The sequence below is a fragment of the Schistocerca nitens genome, chromosome 1 (assembly GCF_023898315.1).
Source record: "Schistocerca nitens isolate TAMUIC-IGC-003100 chromosome 1, iqSchNite1.1, whole genome shotgun sequence".
NCBI lineage: Eukaryota > Metazoa > Arthropoda > Insecta > Orthoptera > Acrididae > Schistocerca > Schistocerca nitens.
The window spans coordinates 337656968-337677324 of NC_064614.1; the positions used below are offsets into that span (position 1 = coordinate 337656968).

Here is a 20357-nt window from a genome sequence, read left to right on the forward strand (position 1 = left end):
GTGGCGTTTGCACCAAGATGTCATTCATTAACAAAGGTATATAATACAGAACCAGTTCACGTCACACCATTCATAGTTGCCCTTAGTACAGAAAAACATCTTTCTCTTTTCCAATACCACTTCCTAAAGGACTTACTGAAGTGTGATTAAATTTGTGTTTTATAATAAGAGTATGGTAGTTGAAAATTTTTATCACCCTTTATGTGTAAAGCCCTGCATATGAATTACACTGTAAGCCTTAGAATTTGCTGCAAAAGATGTTTAATGCAATTACATGACTCAGTTGACAACCTGTCAATATATTCATGTTATGGATCCAAACTGAAATAGAACAGCAGCAACACATGTAATTACCATCAAAATGAAATATAATCTTACCTTCATATAAGAAGTTTCTACTACCCAATAAGCATTCTGTATTAAGAGTTACAAATATTGGACCCCTTAAAGGATCAGACTTGTCAGTGAAGGGAAGAGAAATAGTATCAGCTGGTATTGGTACCATTTGAAATCCGCAAGTTGGTGCTTTTCGAGACCATCCTTGAATCTGAAATAAATGTTTCAAGCATCATATTTAAAAAGAGGTTATGTTTCTATAACATGTAGAAATAGCAACTGACCATCATACAGATAATATTTAATAACTGTCTTAAAACAAAAATATTTATTTACTTGTGATTAATGGACTATAATATGGACAACGAAAATGGTTTTATCAAGCAGCAGTTGAAGGAAACACACAACAAGAAGTACACATGCAAGTTTTTATAACCAGGGACTGCTTCTTTGGGTCTGTAGAAAGGAAACATTTCAAACAACCCAGGACTAAGCTATGATGAATAAACTACAAATAATCTGTACAGACTGCACATCCCTTGTTCTAGCGACCTCAACACCAGCCCCTTTGCCCCCAAAACAACAACCACAATTCACAACACTACTCCTACACTAAAATAAATATTGATCATAAGGCTCTTCACAGTTTAAAACTAACTGAAGAAACTAGAGCGTCCTGCATTATACTACACGTCAACTCAATCACTCATTTAATTTATTATTTTCATATTTGAAGGGCAGGCGGGATAAAAGGAATACGTCCACTTTTTAAAAAAAAATTCAGGAGAGCAAAAACAATGATTTGAAACCAAATAACTTTTGTCTTTTATAATTCATTTTTAATTTTTCTTAGTTATTTAGTAGTTTTAAGTATATAAATTTACAATTTGTAATAAAAAGTACAGTAAAAAAAAGGCTATTAGGTATTTTTTCCTCCAAAAATAGTCTGAAGTACAAACTTTTGTGGGAAAAAGGTGATTAGTCCACAGGACTTATCCCATTTATTTCAATAAGAGAAACTATTTGCAAAATAATAATACTTCAACCAATGTTTATTTTTTATTTTTTTCACATAGTATTTCAGTTTAATCAACTTTCAACTGTTACAAGTTAAGAAGTTATAGAAACTACAATTAGAGGCTGTTGTCTTCCTGCCTAATTGTGTTGAAGGTTTTCAAAGAAGATCCTAGCTTTAGGTTCACAGAATTTGGCCAAACTCTGTAGCTCTTTATATTTTGCTGCACTTATTGGAATGAGCCCTCAAATAAAAAGACAAGTGATTAGGAATCTAATTTTTTTCTTTAATGAAATTTAAAAAAGGGTCCAATGAAAATAACTTACTATCATAGGAGAGGCCTGGTAGAATGAATTCTTCATTTTGTGGTGGCCAATTGTTCCTTTTCACAATGACTGCTTTTTCTTTTCACAATGACTGCTTTTTCCGAAGCTCCATTGTACGTGATCCAGTAAAGAATGTCTTCAGTGGTGTTGTTGCTCCTTACCTCTCGTATTGGCCGAATTGGAAGATTCCTCTTTGCGTAGAGTGGAGTTAGGTGTTCTGTCCATTTCCGAAAAATGTTTTGCCCAACAATCTGATCACTGTTTTGTGCATTTTCTGTTATAAGTTGAACTACAAAGGGTGAAGGTTTTCGCCGAGCTGCTTCAAAGTGTTCCTTCCAAGCTTCAGGTGTCTCAAGCCAAGCTTTTGGGTTTAATGAAGCCATTTGTCTGTCACAGTCTAAGTAGCTGTGGCCACGGACTGGATAAGTGAGAGTATTTTGGTAAAGCGCATCTCATGGTGGACCCAATAATGCATAAAACGTAATATGGTGAAATTCTTATTTTGGCCACCGCATGCGTCACAAAAGAAGTGTATTTCCTTGATTTCTAGTCGCAGGTGATTATAAAAGAAGTCGTGTAGAAGAGAGCACACGTCATTGTAGTAGTGGTAGGACACCTTCACTCCTTGATTTTGTTCCTTAAACAATTCAAACATTCTTTTTACATTCAAATCTTGTTGCAGGTAAGTTTGTTTGGAATCTTTCAAACCATAATGATTGTTCCTGGAAGTAAATGATTTAATGTGGTTTCTGATTAAATTTACTGCATCATCCTTAATCTTGTGAGGCCTAACATCGTGCTTTCCTTGTTTGCTTTTTGCACAAAATCCACTGCCAGACCAGTGCATACATGTTCTACTCGTTTTTTCCCTATTCCATGAAAAGAACAAAAAGCCTTTCTGCAAATGTCATACTCTGTTGCCTGGCCCTCATCATTTTTACCATGGACTCTGTATTTAAAAGTGGCCGAATTACTTCTAGCCTCTGCTACTGGTTTCCAATTATGTTGACGCTATACAAGAAGAACAGATATAAAGCCGTTAATGTAAGTGCCTTGCTCGTCTGTACTTTCCATGAGATTAAACTGTTGAAGTATCAAATGTTTTACTAAATTTGGTACCACTTCAAAACATCAAAGTCGACATTCACAATATTGGCCAAGAACATGAGTTATTAGATTCATTTTTTTCCTTACAGCTGACATTCTACCACTCACTTTTCTTTTTTTCGTCCCTGAACTTCTTAGAAACTCATCAGCATCATTCTCCATTGTTTGTGAACCCTGCAGACTTGTCAACTGTTTTAGCACTGCACTGTGATGCACTAAAAACAAACTAAGAGCCACAAACTTTGTGCATTAAACTCCACTTACCCGAGTTTAGCAGCACGAACTGCAATGAACACACACTATTGTACACTAATTATCAGAGCTTCTTATTCACTCACATCTTGTTGCAAGACTGAAGACGTGGGCCAATCTAGAAACAAGTCTAGACATGCCTATGAGTCATGGTTCATGGCACAACAAGTGCTGAGACTGATCGCAGTCTTCACGCAATTCCCATAAATCTTTGGATTGAACCCTTTTATTGTGATGTTTAAAGCTTTCCCAGCATACTGATTGTTCCATAAAAACACGGGACAACTGCCGGATATCAGTAACGTCCTGCCACGATATTTCTGTGGAAATAAGATTGTCTGACAACGAGACTCTCATCAATCGAGATAACAGTTATCAGCTAAACTCTGCTTGGAATCCTATTATAGAGAAACTTCGTAGTCAACGTAGTTATCTGCATAAAGATGGAAATTGACCTGATACCAATACGCCAGGCTTTCATAGTGGAGAGCGCGAGGTGCAGCGCACGGAGCCATTATGAACGCGCATGCTGAGCAGCGCATGTGCAATGTCACCTCAGTACGGCTTTAAATAGCGGAGCTCAGCGCGTACTCTCCAGTACTACTACAGTTGCACTCACCTGAAGATGGCCAGAAGACTCTGCGCCGAAATATCGTGGCAGGACGTTACTGCTATCCGGCAGTTCTCCCGTGTTTTTATGGAACAACCCTTTTATTGCTCAAATGGAACGGACTTATCTCCTTTATCCCCGAATAGAGTATTATTGTTTTTTTAATTTTAGAAGGACCGGTGCCATTTATCCCGCAACCAACAACACCATTTGAAAGCCATTGGTTCAACGTATAGTTGGGCATAAAAACATCTTTTTAGAGAATTGATGGACTTATCCCTTTTATCCTGCCAGCCCTTCATTTATTCTTATTCATTCAAATCTCGTTTGTGCATTTGCTTCTTATAGGGAATTAGCAACTTTTCAGTTCAACAGATTAAAAGGCAATGAGTGGGCTTAATCAACGTTATTTGTTCACTGCCTTGTAATACATTGCACTAGACAAAATGCAGCTCCACTGTGAATTCTGTTCTCGAACACGGGATGAGTTGGTTGACATTCATAAGCAGTTGGAAATCACCCTGACTAATGTCAAACAAATGGTAGCTGCTGTGAACAGTTGTGTTGGAAGAGTTCCCAAGAGTCGTGTACCTGTGATACCTGCACCAGAGGTATCTGAAGTACTACCCTCTTCCGTGGATCCTGCCTCCTCTGCAGAAAGTACAGAATCTGTCATTACTTGTCCACTTGACGGTGAGCGGTGTGTCATTGGCAGATGTAGGCATACTGTACAGGGTGGCAGGGACCAGGGAGGACTCAGGGTGCTGTACCGATCCTCTTAACCGAGAAGTTCGAGGTGCTGTCTTTCGCTGAAACTGAGCCAGTGGGACTCACTTCACCTGTTTTTGGGAAACCTGTTTTGTCGAGTGTCAGGAGGAGGCAAATGCAAAACGGTCAGTGCCTATTAATCATCAGAAGTTCAAATGTATAGCGAATGATGGTACTCCTTAGGGAAATGGCAGCAAGGAACAGGAAAGGACACCAGGTGCACTCAACGTACATGACTAGGGGGCTCATTCAACATGTTGAAAAGGCTATTCCAGCAGCCACTGAGGGAAAAGGGTGCAACCAACTGTGGATTGTGGTGCACATTGGAACAAATGAGGCCTGTCATCTGGGCCCCGAGGTCATTCTTGGGTCACTCCAGCGAATGACAGAGAAAGTTGAAAAGATCAGCCTTGCCTGTGGAGTTTCAACGAAGCTCACAATTTGCAGCGTTGTCCCCAGAACAGATCTTGACTGTTTGGTTCTGAGTCAAGTGGAATGATTGAATCAGAGACTTCGAAAGTTATGTGCCAAGTTAGGCTGTGACTTCCTGGACTTGCACCACAGAGTTGAGGAATGTGGGGTTACCCTAAATGGGTTAGGTGTGCACTACACATCAGAGGCTGCTGTACTTTGCTCAAGAATAAACCTGATGTAAACAAACACAAACAAGATGATTGGTCAGCAGATGTAGGTCTCATACACTGATGTTGTTCTGCTGCTGGAAGTAGGTCCAACTTATGTATTAGATATCTTATTGCTGTCACTGTAAAAGAACCTTTAGCACATTCTCACATATTAACAGCCATCAACATTTCTCTAAATCATACTTTAGCTAAGTAAATTTTATTTAAAAAATTGTGTACATTCACAGTCTCTGTAAACACTACTTGTGCTCCGATTGTCTTGTGTTAATACATATTGTGAAAATGGATGACATTGCTTCCTGCTTTGTAGTGAAATACGTGTGCGGAACACCATTAATGGTGAGAAACAAGTTGTTCTTAATGTGTTTCACAGGTTTACTGAGAAAAACCAGGTTTGATGTTTTTCGAGAAACAGTATGTTAAGAATATAGTGTAAGGTACTGTAATTATATGCGTGGTGCAAATGGTAGCATCATAGAATAGCAGTCGTTTATGCTAGTGGGTGGCGGTTCAAAACACGTTGTTGTCTGAAAAAAAATTTTTTCCCACTTTGAACACCTAAATAATTTAAATATGAAATTCATGAAATATATGTTATAACTATCATTTTTCAAGAAAAGATATGTCTTCTAGTTTCTAATTATCTATCACACAGAAAATTCAGTTTTTCTTTGCAAATATACATTCTAAAGTATCGATATTTTATAAAAGACCATTAAAGAGTGTCAAAGTTAAGAAAATATTACACAATTAAATGTTTTGAAGACAAATCAAAAATCAAATACTCTTTATCTGAATATGCCCTTTGTTGTGTAGGGCAGATTTGGTCTCACATGAGCCAGAGTGATAAGCATCGCAGAAACATGGAAAACAATTTTTATGGCATTGAACACACAGTAGAAATGCTGCATTTTTACAGTTGTAACCATAAAACTGCAATCTGAACCCAATAGAATTGATCTGGAGCCAAGTTAGAGAGATTTGTTGGAAGAAATAACAAGACATTTAAGCTGCCAAATGTACTGGGATTAATGCAAGAAGCTTTGACATGTCACTGCCGAACGATGGTGAAATACAGAACAGTAAGTTACAAAAGAGGAGGAGGAAATGTGGATTTTTGGTGGCATGGGATTCTGTTGCTGATTGCCTTGTTATCAATGTAGCAGTACCAAAATGTACTGCATCGCTTGGAATCTGATATGGAAGGAGGTCAGAGATTACCAGACGACTAACTGCAATACCTTCAGTGGCTTCAATATTTAACTACATGGGAAACCAGCAGTGCACTTTTATGCCACATATAGCTCATGCAGAAAAATTACCCTTGGTAAAGTCAGGAATTTTGAACAGTCTTGTGTTTAATTACAATACTATTTTAGCTAAAACTGTTAGCTCAGATGTCATGCTTCCCATCCAGTAACCTAAGAAGTGTATTGTGTGAGTTTTTCCATATATTATTTCCTTCTGTTTAAAAATTAAATGACATTCAAAGCTATATTGTTCTCTGCTCGTCTCCTTTGCATTTCAATGGACTTGAGCAATTCTAGCAGGACAATGCGGAACACTCTTCTGAGTATAAACACTTCCACTGGCCACGTAACTCCCTAGACATGAACATTATTGAGCATATCTGAGATGCCTTGCAACTTGCTGTTCAGAAGAGATCTCCACTCCCTCATATTCTTATGGATTTGTGGACAGCCCTCCAGCACTACTTCAGACATTAGTCAAGCCCATGCCACATGGTGTTGCAGCACTTCTACATGCTCGCGGGGGCTCTACATTATATTACGCAGGTGTACCAGTTTCTTTGGCTCTTTGGTGTATTTAACAAATGTGATATACAAAGATGTTTAAAAGGGATGGAAGGATGATCTACTACACGGCAGAAGATACTTGCCCCATTTTTAAATGCCTTTCTTATTTTCTTAATATTACTATCACCTTTTCAGAAAACTCTGTGACTTGTTCTTCAAATAAAAATGTGAAAATTTGTTGCAGTCCCCACACCCTCAAAAAATTAATTAATTAATTAATAAAAATTAAGAGCTTTTTAGCTTCAGAATGAAGGTTTAAGACCTGGAATGTCAGGCTATCAGCAAGATCATTCATAAAAATATATACACAGTGAACATAACCACCCACATTATATACCTTCTTTACAAGTACTTTCTTCATCTACATCTGCAAATACATCTATATCTATGTTCTGCAAATCACTGTGAGGCACATGGCAGAAGGTCCATCCCATTGTACCAGTTATTAAGATTTCTTCCTCTTCCATTCATGTATGGAGTGCGGGAAGAATGATTGTTTGAATGCCTCAGTGCATGCAGTAATTATTCTAATCTTATCCTCACGATCCCTATGTGAGCGATATGTAGGAGTTTTTAGTATATTCCTAGAGTAATCATTTAAACATGGTTCTTGAAACTTTGTTAATAGATTTTCTCAGGATAGTTCACATGTATCTTCAAGGGTCTTCCACTTCAGTTTCTTCATTATCTCTGTGACACTCTCCTATGCATTAAACAAACCTGTGACTATTCGTGCTACCCTTCCCTGTATACGTAAAATATCCCCCGTTAGTCCTATCTGGTATGGGTCCCACATACTTCAGCAGCATTCTAGAACCAGTCACACACGTGATTTGTCAGCAATCTCCTTTGTTAATTGATTGCTCTAACCCAGTATACTATTAGTAAATTGAAGTCTGCCACCTGCTTTGCCCATGACTGAACCTACGTCATCATTCCAATCTATATTCCTACAAAATGTTACATCCAGGTCTTGTAAGAGTTGGTTGTTTCCTAGAGCAATTCACTGATATTATAGTCATAGGACATTGTGTTTTTTCGTTTTGTAAAGTGCACAATTTTATATTTCTGAACATGAAATGCATGTCATTCGGCATCTCTCTATCTATAGCTGTACGCTTTGTTTTACACCTATTTTGCCGTAGTCTCTGTTTCTTTAGAAATTTCTTTACAATGATTGTATACCATGGAGCTTCCATCCCATTATGAACTGTTCTACAGAGTACATATCTATCCAGTGCAAGGTCACCTATTCTTTCATACTTGAGCCATAGTTCCTTTAGATCCTCCTGCTCTGTGCTGAAAGTTTTAAATTCCTCACTGAGGTATGAAACTACTGATTTTTTATCTACTTTACTGAACATATATATCATTCTGCTTGTTTTAGTTGTCATTTGTACTTTGGTAATCATTGTTGCCACAACTGCATAATGGTCACTGATACCAGTTACAATACAGACATCCTCAAAGACGTCGGGTCTACTTGTTGTCATCAGATCCAATGTGTTTCCATCATGAGTTGGATTCCTAACTAAATGTTCTAGGTAGTTTTCAGAGAAGGCATTTAGTAAAGTTTCACAGGATGTGACTGTCATGGCCCACCACTAATAAAAATGTAATTTTCAGATAAGGTCTCTAGTCAAGTTTCACAGGATGTTTTGTAACACCCCCCCCCCCCCCCCCCACTAACAAAAATGTAATTTTCCCAATTAATTGTTGGATGATTGAAGTCTCCACCAATGATTACAGTGTAACTAGGGAACTTAAGTGGAAGTGATCTGAGGTTTTCTCTAAAGTTTTTGGTACATCAGGAGATGATTATGGTGGGCAATAGAAAAATTCAGTTATCATTTTATGCCCACACCTGATACTGAGCCTTGCCCAAACATTCTCACGTACAGCTTCAGTTTCTACCTTGGTGGATTGAGTTTCTTGTCTACTGTGACAAATGCATCACCTTCATTTCCCATTTGCCTATTCTTTCCATGTACACTTAAATTTTCCCCACAAATCTCACTGCTATCAATTTCAGGTTTCAACCAGCTTTCTGTAACTAGTATTATGTGAACTTCACTACATTTCATGAGCAATTCAAACTCTGGCAGTTTGTTGTGAATGCTTCAGCAGTTTATCCTCAGGATTTTAATACTTTCATCTGTGGGAGGCACTTCTTTTGATCTTACACGAATACTTCTGGGTTTGCTACAGCTGTCGTTATCATGATTGGATGGAGAGCCACCTAATCTGAAAAAACCCTTGTGTGCTCCCCACTCCATTCATCACAAGAATAAACCTCGTGTAAACATTACACTATATATTCTTCTGTGTTTGCTGGAACCTCATTGGATTTCATTCACATGGAGCGGTAGCCAAGCTGTCTCGAGCACAGTCAAGTACGATAACATGGGAACCACATGGAGCCCACCATTCAACGAGAATATGTTTTATCCTGTGCTCCCCACTCACCGTTAGCTACCTGAGTACACTCCGTTCATCATAAGAATAAACCTCATGTAAACATTACACTATATATTCTTTCGCGTTTGCTGGAACCTCATTGGATTTCATTTCACACGAAGCGGTAGCCAAGCTGTCTCGAGTACAGTCAAGTACGATAACAAGAATATGTTTAACTTGTGCGTTAGGCATATATTGACTCAGCGATGATATGGGCAACAGCTTTACCAGTGCCTTTAACTTGGACAGCACTGGCAAGGAAAGTGATCCAACTAACCTGCAGTGATGTGAACAGTTGCAGTTAAGACATAAAATGAGACATTAATGGATGCAGGTGATCAGAAAGGATGTTTACATGTGTGTCAACTGTCAGAGTTGTATCTAGATGTATCAGGGGGTTCCATATCACTCCAACTGTGCATGCCCCACACCATTATAGAGCCTCCACCAGCTTGAACAGGCCCCTGCTGACATACAGGGCCCATGGATTCATGAGGTTGTCTCCATACCCATACACCTCCATCAGCTTGATACAATTTGAAACAAGACTCGTCTGTTTCCAGTCATCATCAGTCCAATGTTGGTGTTGACAGGCCCAGGCAAGGTGTAAAGCTTTGTGTCATGCAGTCATCAAGGGGACACAAGTGGCCCTTTGGCTCCAAAAGCCCATATCGATGATGTTTCGTTGAATGGTTCACACGCTGACACTTGTTGTTGGCTCGGCATTGAAATCTGTAGCAATTTGCGGAAGGGTTGCACTTTTGTCATGTTTAACAAATCTCTTCAGTCTTTGTTGGTCCCATTCTTGTAGGATCTTTTTCAGCAACAGTGATGTCAGAGATTTGATGTTTTACTGGATTCCTGATATTCACGGTACATTCGTGAAGTGGTCAATGGGAAAATCCCCACTTCATCACTACCTCGGAGATTCTGCTCCAATTGCTCGTGCATCACCTATAACACCACGTTCAAACACACTTAAATCTTGAAAACTTGCTATTGCAGCAGCAGTAACTGATCTAACAACTGCACCAGACACTTGTTGTCTTATATATGCATTGCCAACCACAGTGCCGTATTCTGCATGTTTACATCTCTGTATTTGAATACGCATGCCTATACCTGTTTCTTTGGCATTTGAGTGTACATATTTGAATGCACATAAACAGTATATTCAATACTGCACCCCTTCCCCTACTCCTCCCCATACGTATGTAATTGTATACATGAACAAGTCTTTTTTTTTTTTTTTTAAATTGGAATATCGTAACATTATCCTTGTAAAAGTTATTCAAGGATTAATAAAACTACTACTTCTGCTGCTGCTACTGCTGCTGCTGCTGCTGCTATGTTAATGTCTTCCTCACTAACACTAGAAAAGTACTTTAAGTTTTCATCCAGGCATATAACATGCATTTTAAGTCAAACAGTTTCTGTGCACAAGTAGTTCTCAGCACAGTTAAGTAATCTCTAAGCTGTTACTGGTTTGAGCTGTATGGTAATGGTAATAGTAACTGTAATAGTAATAGTAAATGTAAGATTTAAAACAGATTTACCTCAATTATATACAACTAGCTGAGTACCCAGCATTGCTCGGATATGTATTTATTCAAAACTTCTATTAGTCTTTCTCCTTCTCCCTCTCCCTGTCCATTTCCACCATCCCCTGTCTGTTTACCTCCCACACCCTCCACTCTCCGTCCATCTCCTCATGCCCCTCTCTCCTCCTCCCCCCCCCCTCTTTGTCAATATGTTCCTCCTCTTCTGTCCATCTGCTCCTTCCCCTTGTGTTCATTTCTCCTCCCCTCTAATTCCATCTCCTCCCCCCCCCCTCCCTTTGTCAATCTCTTCCTCCCTTCTCTCACTGCTCATCTCCACTTCCACCTCTTCCTCCCATCTCCTCCTGCCCCATCTCTCCATTCGTCTCCGGCCCTTTCCTTTCTATGTCCATCTCCTGCCCCTCTTTGTCCAGCTCCTCCTTTTTCCTTTCTCTGTGCATTTCCTCCTCCCCTCCATCTAATCATCTCCTTTTCCCCCATCTATCTGCCTCTCTTCGCCTCTCCCTGTCACTGTTCATCTCCTTCTCTTTCCTTTATCTTACTCCTCTCCCCTTTCTCTGCACATTTACCCATTCCCTATCTCTGCCCATCTCCTCTTCCGCCTCCTATTGGCACCTCTCTCTTCTTTCCACCTCACTGACTATCCATCTTCTCATCCTACCTTCTCTCTCTATGTTGTCACATTCGCCCCAATTGGAGACTGGTTTTTCTTATCTCTACAGTATAGCTGCCCAGATTGTAACTAGTATGTGTACCAAATTTGATTGATATTGTTCCAGAGGTTTAGGAAGAGCTTTTTACCTGTAGCTTTGCTCATATACACATGTCAAATGTATTCCACACATATTTAAAATAATTCACACATACTTGTACAAAAGTTTCACCTTTAACTTTAGCAATTTTCACTTTGTAGCATCATTTTCATGCAGCTCAATGTTTATGGCATCATATCTCCTAAACTATGTGCAGTACAATTATATAATTTTGCAGGTACATCCAGTGGCACGTGTGTCTACTGTCTGAAAAATGTGATTTGAATAGATTTAGTAGTACAAAAGTAATACATTAAAATGTCATGCAAGATGCGGCAGTTTCCCACACATTTCAGTGTTTATGAGGTCATAGCTCTTGAACTGTGTGTGATAAAATGATATATTTTTCTAGGTATTTTCAGTAGCATATGTGGATACTGTCTGCAAAACATGTTGTGAATAGAGGTAGTAGCAATAAATTAATAAATTAAAACATCATGCATGATGCGGCAGTTTTCCTCACATTTCAGTATTTGATGTCATACCTCCTGAACTATGTGTCATATAATGATATATTTTTGTACACACATTCTGTGAAAAATGTGGAATTGTCTGCAAAAAGGTGTTGTGAATAGAGTTAGTAACAACAAAGTAATAAGTTCAAGTATCATGCACGATGTGGTAGTTTTTCATCACATTCATTGTTTATGAAGTCATACCTCTTGAACTAAGTGTGTAGAATGAAGTAATTTTTCTGGTATATTCAGTGGCACATGTGAATACTGTCAGCAAAATATGTCATGAATATAGTTCTAGCAAGAAAGTCACAAATTAATGCATCATGCTTCATGTGGCACTTTTACTGCATGAACAGCGAAAATGCAGTAATCGATAAACTTTTTTCCTTTCTTCATTTTGTGGGTGTCATCAGCAAGAAAAAGTTTCATAAAGGTTTGAAATTATGTGTAAAGGTTGTTGCAAATCTTTAAGTGCTCTCATTCACAAATACTGAAAGATTAAAATATGGCTATTTTCGCATCTTGAGCTACACTGCTTTCTTACCCTCATCCCCACCTCTTTGAAAGATGGGTGGTTCTTAGCCCAACAGTTATTCTTTCCAGACAGTAAACGATATGTGTACCAAAGTTCGTTGAAATTGGTCCAGTGGTTTAGGAAAGATGTGAAACATACATATACACATACAAACATGAGTACATCCACTTTTATAATTTTTTAATTGGGTAGATAAAAAAATCTACTCACCAAGTGGTGGCAGAACACTCACATAAAAGAAGGTTGTAATTAGGCAAGCTTTTGGAGCCACTGGCTACTTCTTCATGCAGAAGGGTTGAAGAGGAAGGAAGAAGGGTGAAGGAAAAGGGCTGGAGAGGTCTAGGAAAAGGGGTAGATTTTGGGGAAAGTCACCCAGAATCATGGGTCAGGGGAGACTTACCATATGGGATGAGAAGGAAAGACTGATTGTTGGGGACTGCATCGGGTGAGATTTGAAAACCTGATAGCTTAAAGGTGGATGACAGGGTAATATACACGACAGAGATTACTACTAAAACATTGTGCAAGAGTTAATACGAGTGAGAAGCTAAGAGCATTGTATGTAAGAGAGGTGGGAGGGTGCGCTGAAAATTAGACAGGAAAGACAATGAAAGATGTAGAAAACTCCACCTGCGGAGTTTTGAGAAACTGACGTCTGGGGAAAGAATCCAGATGGCGCGTGTGGTGAAACAGGTACCAAGGTCACGAATGTCATGTTTTAGAGCATGTTCTGCAACACGATATTGTGAGTTGCCAGTATATACCCTCTGCCTATGCGCATTCATCCTAATTGATAATTTGGTGGTAGTCATGCCATTGTAGAAGGCTGAACAGTGTTTAAATAATAGCTGGTATATGATATGTGTCACTTCGCAGGTGGCTCTCCCTTTCATAGTATATGCTTTGCCAGTTAGAGGGCTATTATAGGTGGTAGTAGGAGGGCGCATAGGGCAAGTCTTGAAGCAGGGACAGTCACAGGAGTGGGAGCCATAGGGTAGGGAGATGGGTGCAGAAGAGGAGCGTAGGGTCTGACGAGAATATTGCGGAATTTGGGAGGGCGACGAAAAGCTATTCTAGATGTGTCGGGCAAAATTTCAGACAGAATGGATCTCATTACAGGGCATGATTTTAGGAAGTCATGGCTCTGCTGAACACATTCCAGACCAGGATAACACTGAGTCACCAATGGTGCACTCCGAATCTATTTTGTTGAGGGATCAGCAGTACCAGGATTGGATGTGATGGCCTGGGAAATCTGCTTTTAAACTAGGCTGGTGTGGTAATTACGTGCAGTGAAGGCTGAGGTGACTACAGTGGTGTATTGCTATAAAAGAGTCTGTATCTGAAAAAATATGTTTGCCTCAAATGCCAAGGCTGTATCGGAGGGAATGTTTGACATTGAAAGGATTGCAAATGTCAAAATTTAAGTACTGTTGTTTGTTGCTAGGTTTAATGTGGATGGAAGTGTGTAGCTGGCCTTCAGTGAGGACGAAATCAACATCAAGGAAAGTGACATGGGATTCAGAATAGGAACATGTGAAATTTAATTGGGAGAAGGTATTCAGAGATTCCAGGAATTTAAGCAGGTCATCCTCACCATGAGTCCAAAGGGTATAGATGTCATCAATGTGTCCAAACCAAACCAGAGGCTGAAGACTTATGGATCCAATGAAAGCCCCCTCCAAGCGACTCATGAAAAGGTTGGCATAGGAAGGAGGTTTCAAATCTCATCTGATGCAGTCCCCAACAATCAGGGATATGGCCATGGGAACCAGGATGGAATTCAATAGTAGGAAAAGGAAGAGAAGGAAAGTTAGTGGGTGAATATGGACTGGGGGGAGGAGGATGAAGGAGTGAAAGAGTAGCCGCCTGGTAGAATTTTGCACAGAGCATAATTTAATCATACTTAATACTTGGTTTAAGAACCACGAGAGAAGGCTGTATATCTAGAAGAGACCTGGAGACACTGGAAGGTTTCAGATTGATTAATAATGGCTAGAGAAAGATTGTACAAGATTTCCACGGCAGATGTGAACTCTGACCACAATTTGTTGGTCATGAACTGCAGATTAAAACTGAAAGAACCAGAGGTTGTAGAGGGTTTCAGAGGGAGTATTAGGAAATAATTGACAAGAACAGGGGAAAGGAATACAATAGAAGAAGAATGGCTAGATTTGAGAGATGAAATAGTGAAGGCAGCAGGGGATCAAGTAGGTAAAAAGGTGAGGGCTAGTGGAAATCCTTGGGTAACACAAGACAGATTGAATTTAATTGATGAAAGGAGAAAATACAAAAATGTAATAAATTAAGCGGGCACAAGGGAATAAAAATGTATAAAAAATGAGACTGACAGGAAGTGCAAAATTGCTAAGCAGGAATGGATAGATGACAAATATAATGACGTAGAAGCATATGTCAGTAGGCGTAAGATAGGTACTACCTTCAGGAAAAAAAGTAGAGAGACCTTTGGAGAAAAGAGGACCAGCTGTATGAAAATCAACAGCTGAGATGGAAAACCACTCCTAAGCAAAGAAGGGAAAGCAGAAAGGTGAAAGGAGTATATAGAGGGTTTATACAAAGGAGATGCAGTTGAGGCTAATATTATGGAAATGGAAGAGGATATAGAGGAAGAAGAGAAGGGAGATATGATACTACATGAAGAATTTGGCAAAGCACTGAACGACTTAAGCTGAAACAAGTCCCCAGGAGTAGACAACATTCCATTAGAGATACTGATAGCCTTGAGAGAGCCAGTTATGGCAAAACTCTTCCATCTGGTGAGCAAGACGTATGAGACAGGCGAAATACCCTCAGACTTCAAGAAGAATGTAATAATCCCAATTCCAAAGAAATCAGGTGCTGACAGGTGTGAAAATTACCAAACTATCAGTTTAATAAGTCATGTCTGCAAAATACTGTCATGAATTCTTTACAGAAGACTGGAAAAATTCATAGAAGCAGCCTTGGGGAAGATCAGTTTGGATTCCGGAGAAATGTAGGAACATGTGAGGAGTTCTAACCATATGACTTCTCATAGAAAATAGGGTAGGGAAAGGCAAACGTACATTATATCATTTGCAGACTTAGAGAAAGCTTTTGAGAGTGTTGACTGGAATACACTCTTTCAAATTCTTAAGGTGGTAGGGGTAAAATACAGGGAGCAAATGGCTATTTACGAATTGTACAGAAACCAGATGGCAGTTATACAAGTCAAGGGGCATGGAAGGGAAACAGTGGTTGAAAAGCGAGTAAGACAGGGTTGCAGCTTATCCCCAATCTTATACTTAGCAAGCAGCAAAGGAAACAAAAGAAAAATTTGGAGTAGAAGTTAAAGCCCAGGGAGAAGAAATAAAAGCTTTGAGGTTTGCCAATGACATTGCAATTTTGTCAGAGACAGCAAAGGACTTAGGCAAGCAGTTGAATGGAATGGACAGTATCTTGAAAGGAGGATATAAGATGACATCAACAAAAGCCAAACAAGGATAATGCAATCTAGTCAAATTAAATTAGGTGATGCTGAGGGAGTTAGATTAGGAAATGAGACACTTAAAGTAGAAAATGAGTTTTGTTATCTGGGAATCAAAATAACTGATGATGGTCAAAGAAGAGAAGACATAAAATGTTAACTGGCAATGGCAATAAAAGTGTTTCTGAAAAGAGAAATTTGTTTACGTCGAGTAAAGGTATAAGTGTCAGGAAGTCCTTTCTGAAAGTATTTGTATGGAGTGTAGCAATGTATGGAAGTGAAACGTGAATGATAAACAGCTTAGACAACAGGAAAATAGAAGCTTTTGAAATGAGGTGTTACAGAATAATGCTGAAAATTAGATGTGTAGATAATGTAACTAATGAGGAGGCACTGAATAGAATTGGGGAGAAGAGACATTTGTGGTACAACCTGACCAAAGGAAGAGATCAGTTGGTAGTCAAGGGACCACCAGTTTTGTACTGGAGGGAAGTGTGTGGGGTAAAAACCATAGAGGGAGACCAAGAGATGAATACGGTAAACAGATTCAGCGGGATGTAGGTTGCAGTAGTTACTTGGAGATGAAGAGGATTACACAGGATAGATTAGCATGGAGAGCTGTATCAGACCAGTCTCTGGACTGAAGACCACAACAACAACACAACAGGTTTTCAGCTATCATGCCCATTTTAAAAATAGTTAACTTTTCCAACTACAGTAATATATTCATCAGCAACATGTTGTCTTCTTCTGCACTGCACAAGACTATTGTACTTCACGGACAATCCTGCTTTCAGATATGGACATGACAGAGGTTATGATGTGACAATGTTTGGAGGACATGTCACGTACTTCAAATCATCTACATCACTGTGGCTCCGATCAGGTAACATCAAAACTGTCACCTATATAGACAGGAACCAGAATACAAGCAGTACACAGTTTCCATGATCTGTATATTCGGGGGACCAATGGATTTTGAAACAGTAAAACGTCAGTTGCACATCAGGTGTTGGTTTAGTCAAAGAACAAGATTCACAGTCATGGGGAAATGACACTGTCTTAATAGAGAAAGTTTTGGTCCTATGCCACAATGTGAATCTGAATACGACAAAAGCTGCTACATCTCGCAACTGAAGAAAAGTCACACAGAAGACATGCACCAAGCTATTCTGATAAAGGACGTCACAACGAGTGAGGAATTCATCATGTGGTGCCAGTGCATCAATGAAATGCAACAGGAGTCAGATCAAAACAGTATAACAGACTTCCAAATGTGGTCCCTATGGCAGTCGTGGAAGATCACTGCAAACACACCTCTCTTGTAAGTCAGGTAGTAAGAGAAGAAATACAGCAGCTTATGGTAGCTAGAACTATCAGATCAAGTAAGCAAGGCATAGAGCCATGAATGTCAACCTTGTACATCAAGAGGCAATAGAGAATGATGAAGATGATGTGTATCAATTTTTAACACCAATCTCTGCCACCAGAAGAAAACCTGGCCAACTTGGATTTATGCCACAGCCATCAAACAACAACTCAGCACCAGACCAACAAAGATGCAATCACATATTGACCAAATATTTTGAGAATCTCCTCAACTGTGAGTCTCCTAAGACCTCCCCTATCTATCAAGATAGTCCTAGACAATCCAACTCTCACCATCAACAGAAGAAGAAGTGAGAAAAACATCATTCAGTCCCTGAAGAATAACAAAGCACCAGGATAAAATGCTATAGTTGCAGAACTGTGCAAGCAGGCTGGAGACAATTCAGCAAGTTGACCAAGATCCTATGGATCATTTGGGATACTGAGAAGTTACCAGACGTCTGTACATCTTCTCTGATCCACCCCTTACACAATAAAGGTGATTTGACTATATTCATCAATTATAGAGGGATCTCATTGATACCAGTCACCTATAAGAAATTATCTAAGGCATTATTGAACAGAGCTGAATGTCAATTGGACCAAAAACTTGGAGATTATCAGGGTGGTTTTAGAAAAGGACGTTCTTGTGCTGAACAGATCCTCAACTTGAAGTCAGTATTAAGTCAAATCAAACTATCGAATAAACAGTACGTAGTTACTTTCATTGACTTCAAGAAAGCATACGATTCAATCAACAGACACATTCTTATGAGAATTTTGCAGAAAATGGGCCTGGATCAGAAAACTCACAGCCTTATCCAAAAGACCCTGAGTAACACTCAGAAAGCTTTGAGATAAAGACAGGAGTTAGACAAGGAGATGGACTTTCACCCCTTCTCTTCAACTGTGCACTGGACAAGGTGATCAGAGAGTGGTGAAAAGAAATGGAAGTAAAAAATATACCAAGCGGTATTTACCTGGGACACAAACAGAAGGGACTAGTAGTAGACTGTTTAGCTTTCACAGATGATCTGGCACTTATAGCAAGCTCAGTGGAAGTAGCAGTAAAGCAGCTCAATAAGCTCAAACTCCAGGCTGCCAAGGTAAGACTTCAATTGTCACTAGAAAACACAAAATACCTCACCAACATCAGTAATACCCCCCAGTGAACTACAGCTGGAACAACATCAAATTGAGAAAGTTGACAGATTCAAGTATCTAGGAAAATGGTTGGAACCTAATCTATCAGAAGGAACAGCACTAACAACTCAGATTAATAAGTTACAATTAGCATATCGACTAACCAAGAACATCTATAATAAGAAATGCATATCTCGCAATTCCGAACTAAAACACTACAAAACAGTTATCAGCCCTGAAGCCCTATATGCCTCAGAATGCTTGAATCTGAACAGGAAAGGCTTGACAGATAAGCTAGAGATACAGGAGAGCAAGATTCTGGGATTGGTGAGTACAGAAGACAATCAAACCAGGAGCTATACAATCACACTGAGAAAATCACAGATGTAGCCAGGAAAAGACATATCACTTTCTATGGACATATCACAAGGATGGACCAAACAAGATTGACAAACCAACTTCTCAAATATTGGAAGAGCAGGAAGACTGTGACACCAAGGCTGATAGAAGTCAAGAAAGACATCCAGGAACTGAGCATAACTGAAAGTGACATTAGAAACCAAGCACTTCTCAGAAGGATACTAAAAGAAAAGAGGTTTCAAGACAGATCACCTCATAAAAAGACAGGCACCCTTTGGACGACAAAGGACAGAAAGGAGAAACATAGCCAGAGAATGTGGGATTACTGGGCAAACATCAAGTCCCTTTCCAGGCTGAAGATCTGAATATCGTGGTCCTTAGCTGGCCCATTCGAAAGCAGTAGAAAATACAACCAACTCTCCTACACAGTGTAACGCCTCACAGAATAACATACATTTAGAGGACAGGGGATGGCATGCTGGTAGGTTTCCACTGCATACATCCTGAATGTGTTGTGCACTACTGAAGAGAAAGAAGATGAGTGTTCAAAGATTATTATACCACAACATGTCAAACATACAACAATACTACCAGTCAACTGAAGTCTGTGGGATGAAGCTAATTGCTGTAGCTAAATGACATTGTCATTTCTTTTGGAGGCATCTGAAGAACATTTAAGTCACCTGAGGGCCATATTGATCTGTTTTCATATTACAGGTTTCCGTCTGAATCCAAAAAAGTGCCTCTTCACCACCCAGGTAAGAAGTATCTTGAGATACATAGTGAATGGTGGTGAAGGCCATCATGATCCAGAGCAAATAGAAGCAGTCACAGATTTTCCAATTCCTTGTCATATTAATGATGTGAGAATTTTTCTTGGAATATACTCATACTTGGTGTGATTCATATAGGACTCTTGTACCAAGGCATGCCCCTTGAAAGAACTACTGCAGGGATATGCTAAGTTTTCATGGAATGAGATGCAAGAAATATCTTTCCTTCCCTAGAACTAGCATTATATGATAAGAATGCTGAGACAGAACTCAACATTGACACTATCGGTTATGGGAGAGGTGTAGTTCTACTATAAACTAAAGAAGTTGCTGAAAATATGATACCTTATGCTTCCAGAGCACTCTCCTAGTCTGAAATGAACTACTCTACAACCAAGAAAGAGTGCCTTGCAGTTGTTTGTCCATGAACAAGTTCTGACCACATTTATTTGGAACGACATTCATTGTTCTGAGGAACCAGCATTCTCGAGGCTGGCTCACTAGCCTGAAGGTTCTGTCAGATCAGTTGGCAAGATGAGCACTAAAGATTC

The 20357-nt window shown here is 39.4% G+C and overlaps 1 protein-coding gene across 6 annotated transcripts in view; it reads right to left on the minus strand.

The window, feature by feature from the left end:
• LOC126248551 (GATOR complex protein Iml1) overlaps positions 1–20357 on the minus strand; it is a 637798-nt gene that overhangs the window by 79851 nt on the left and 537590 nt on the right. For all 6 annotated transcript variants that reach the window (XM_049949630.1, XM_049949665.1, XM_049949640.1 and 3 more), the window contains one exon: positions 379–547. In XM_049949630.1, coding sequence (XP_049805587.1) covers positions 379–547 — 169 coding nt within the window. The remainder of the gene's footprint in view (positions 1–378; positions 548–20357) is intronic.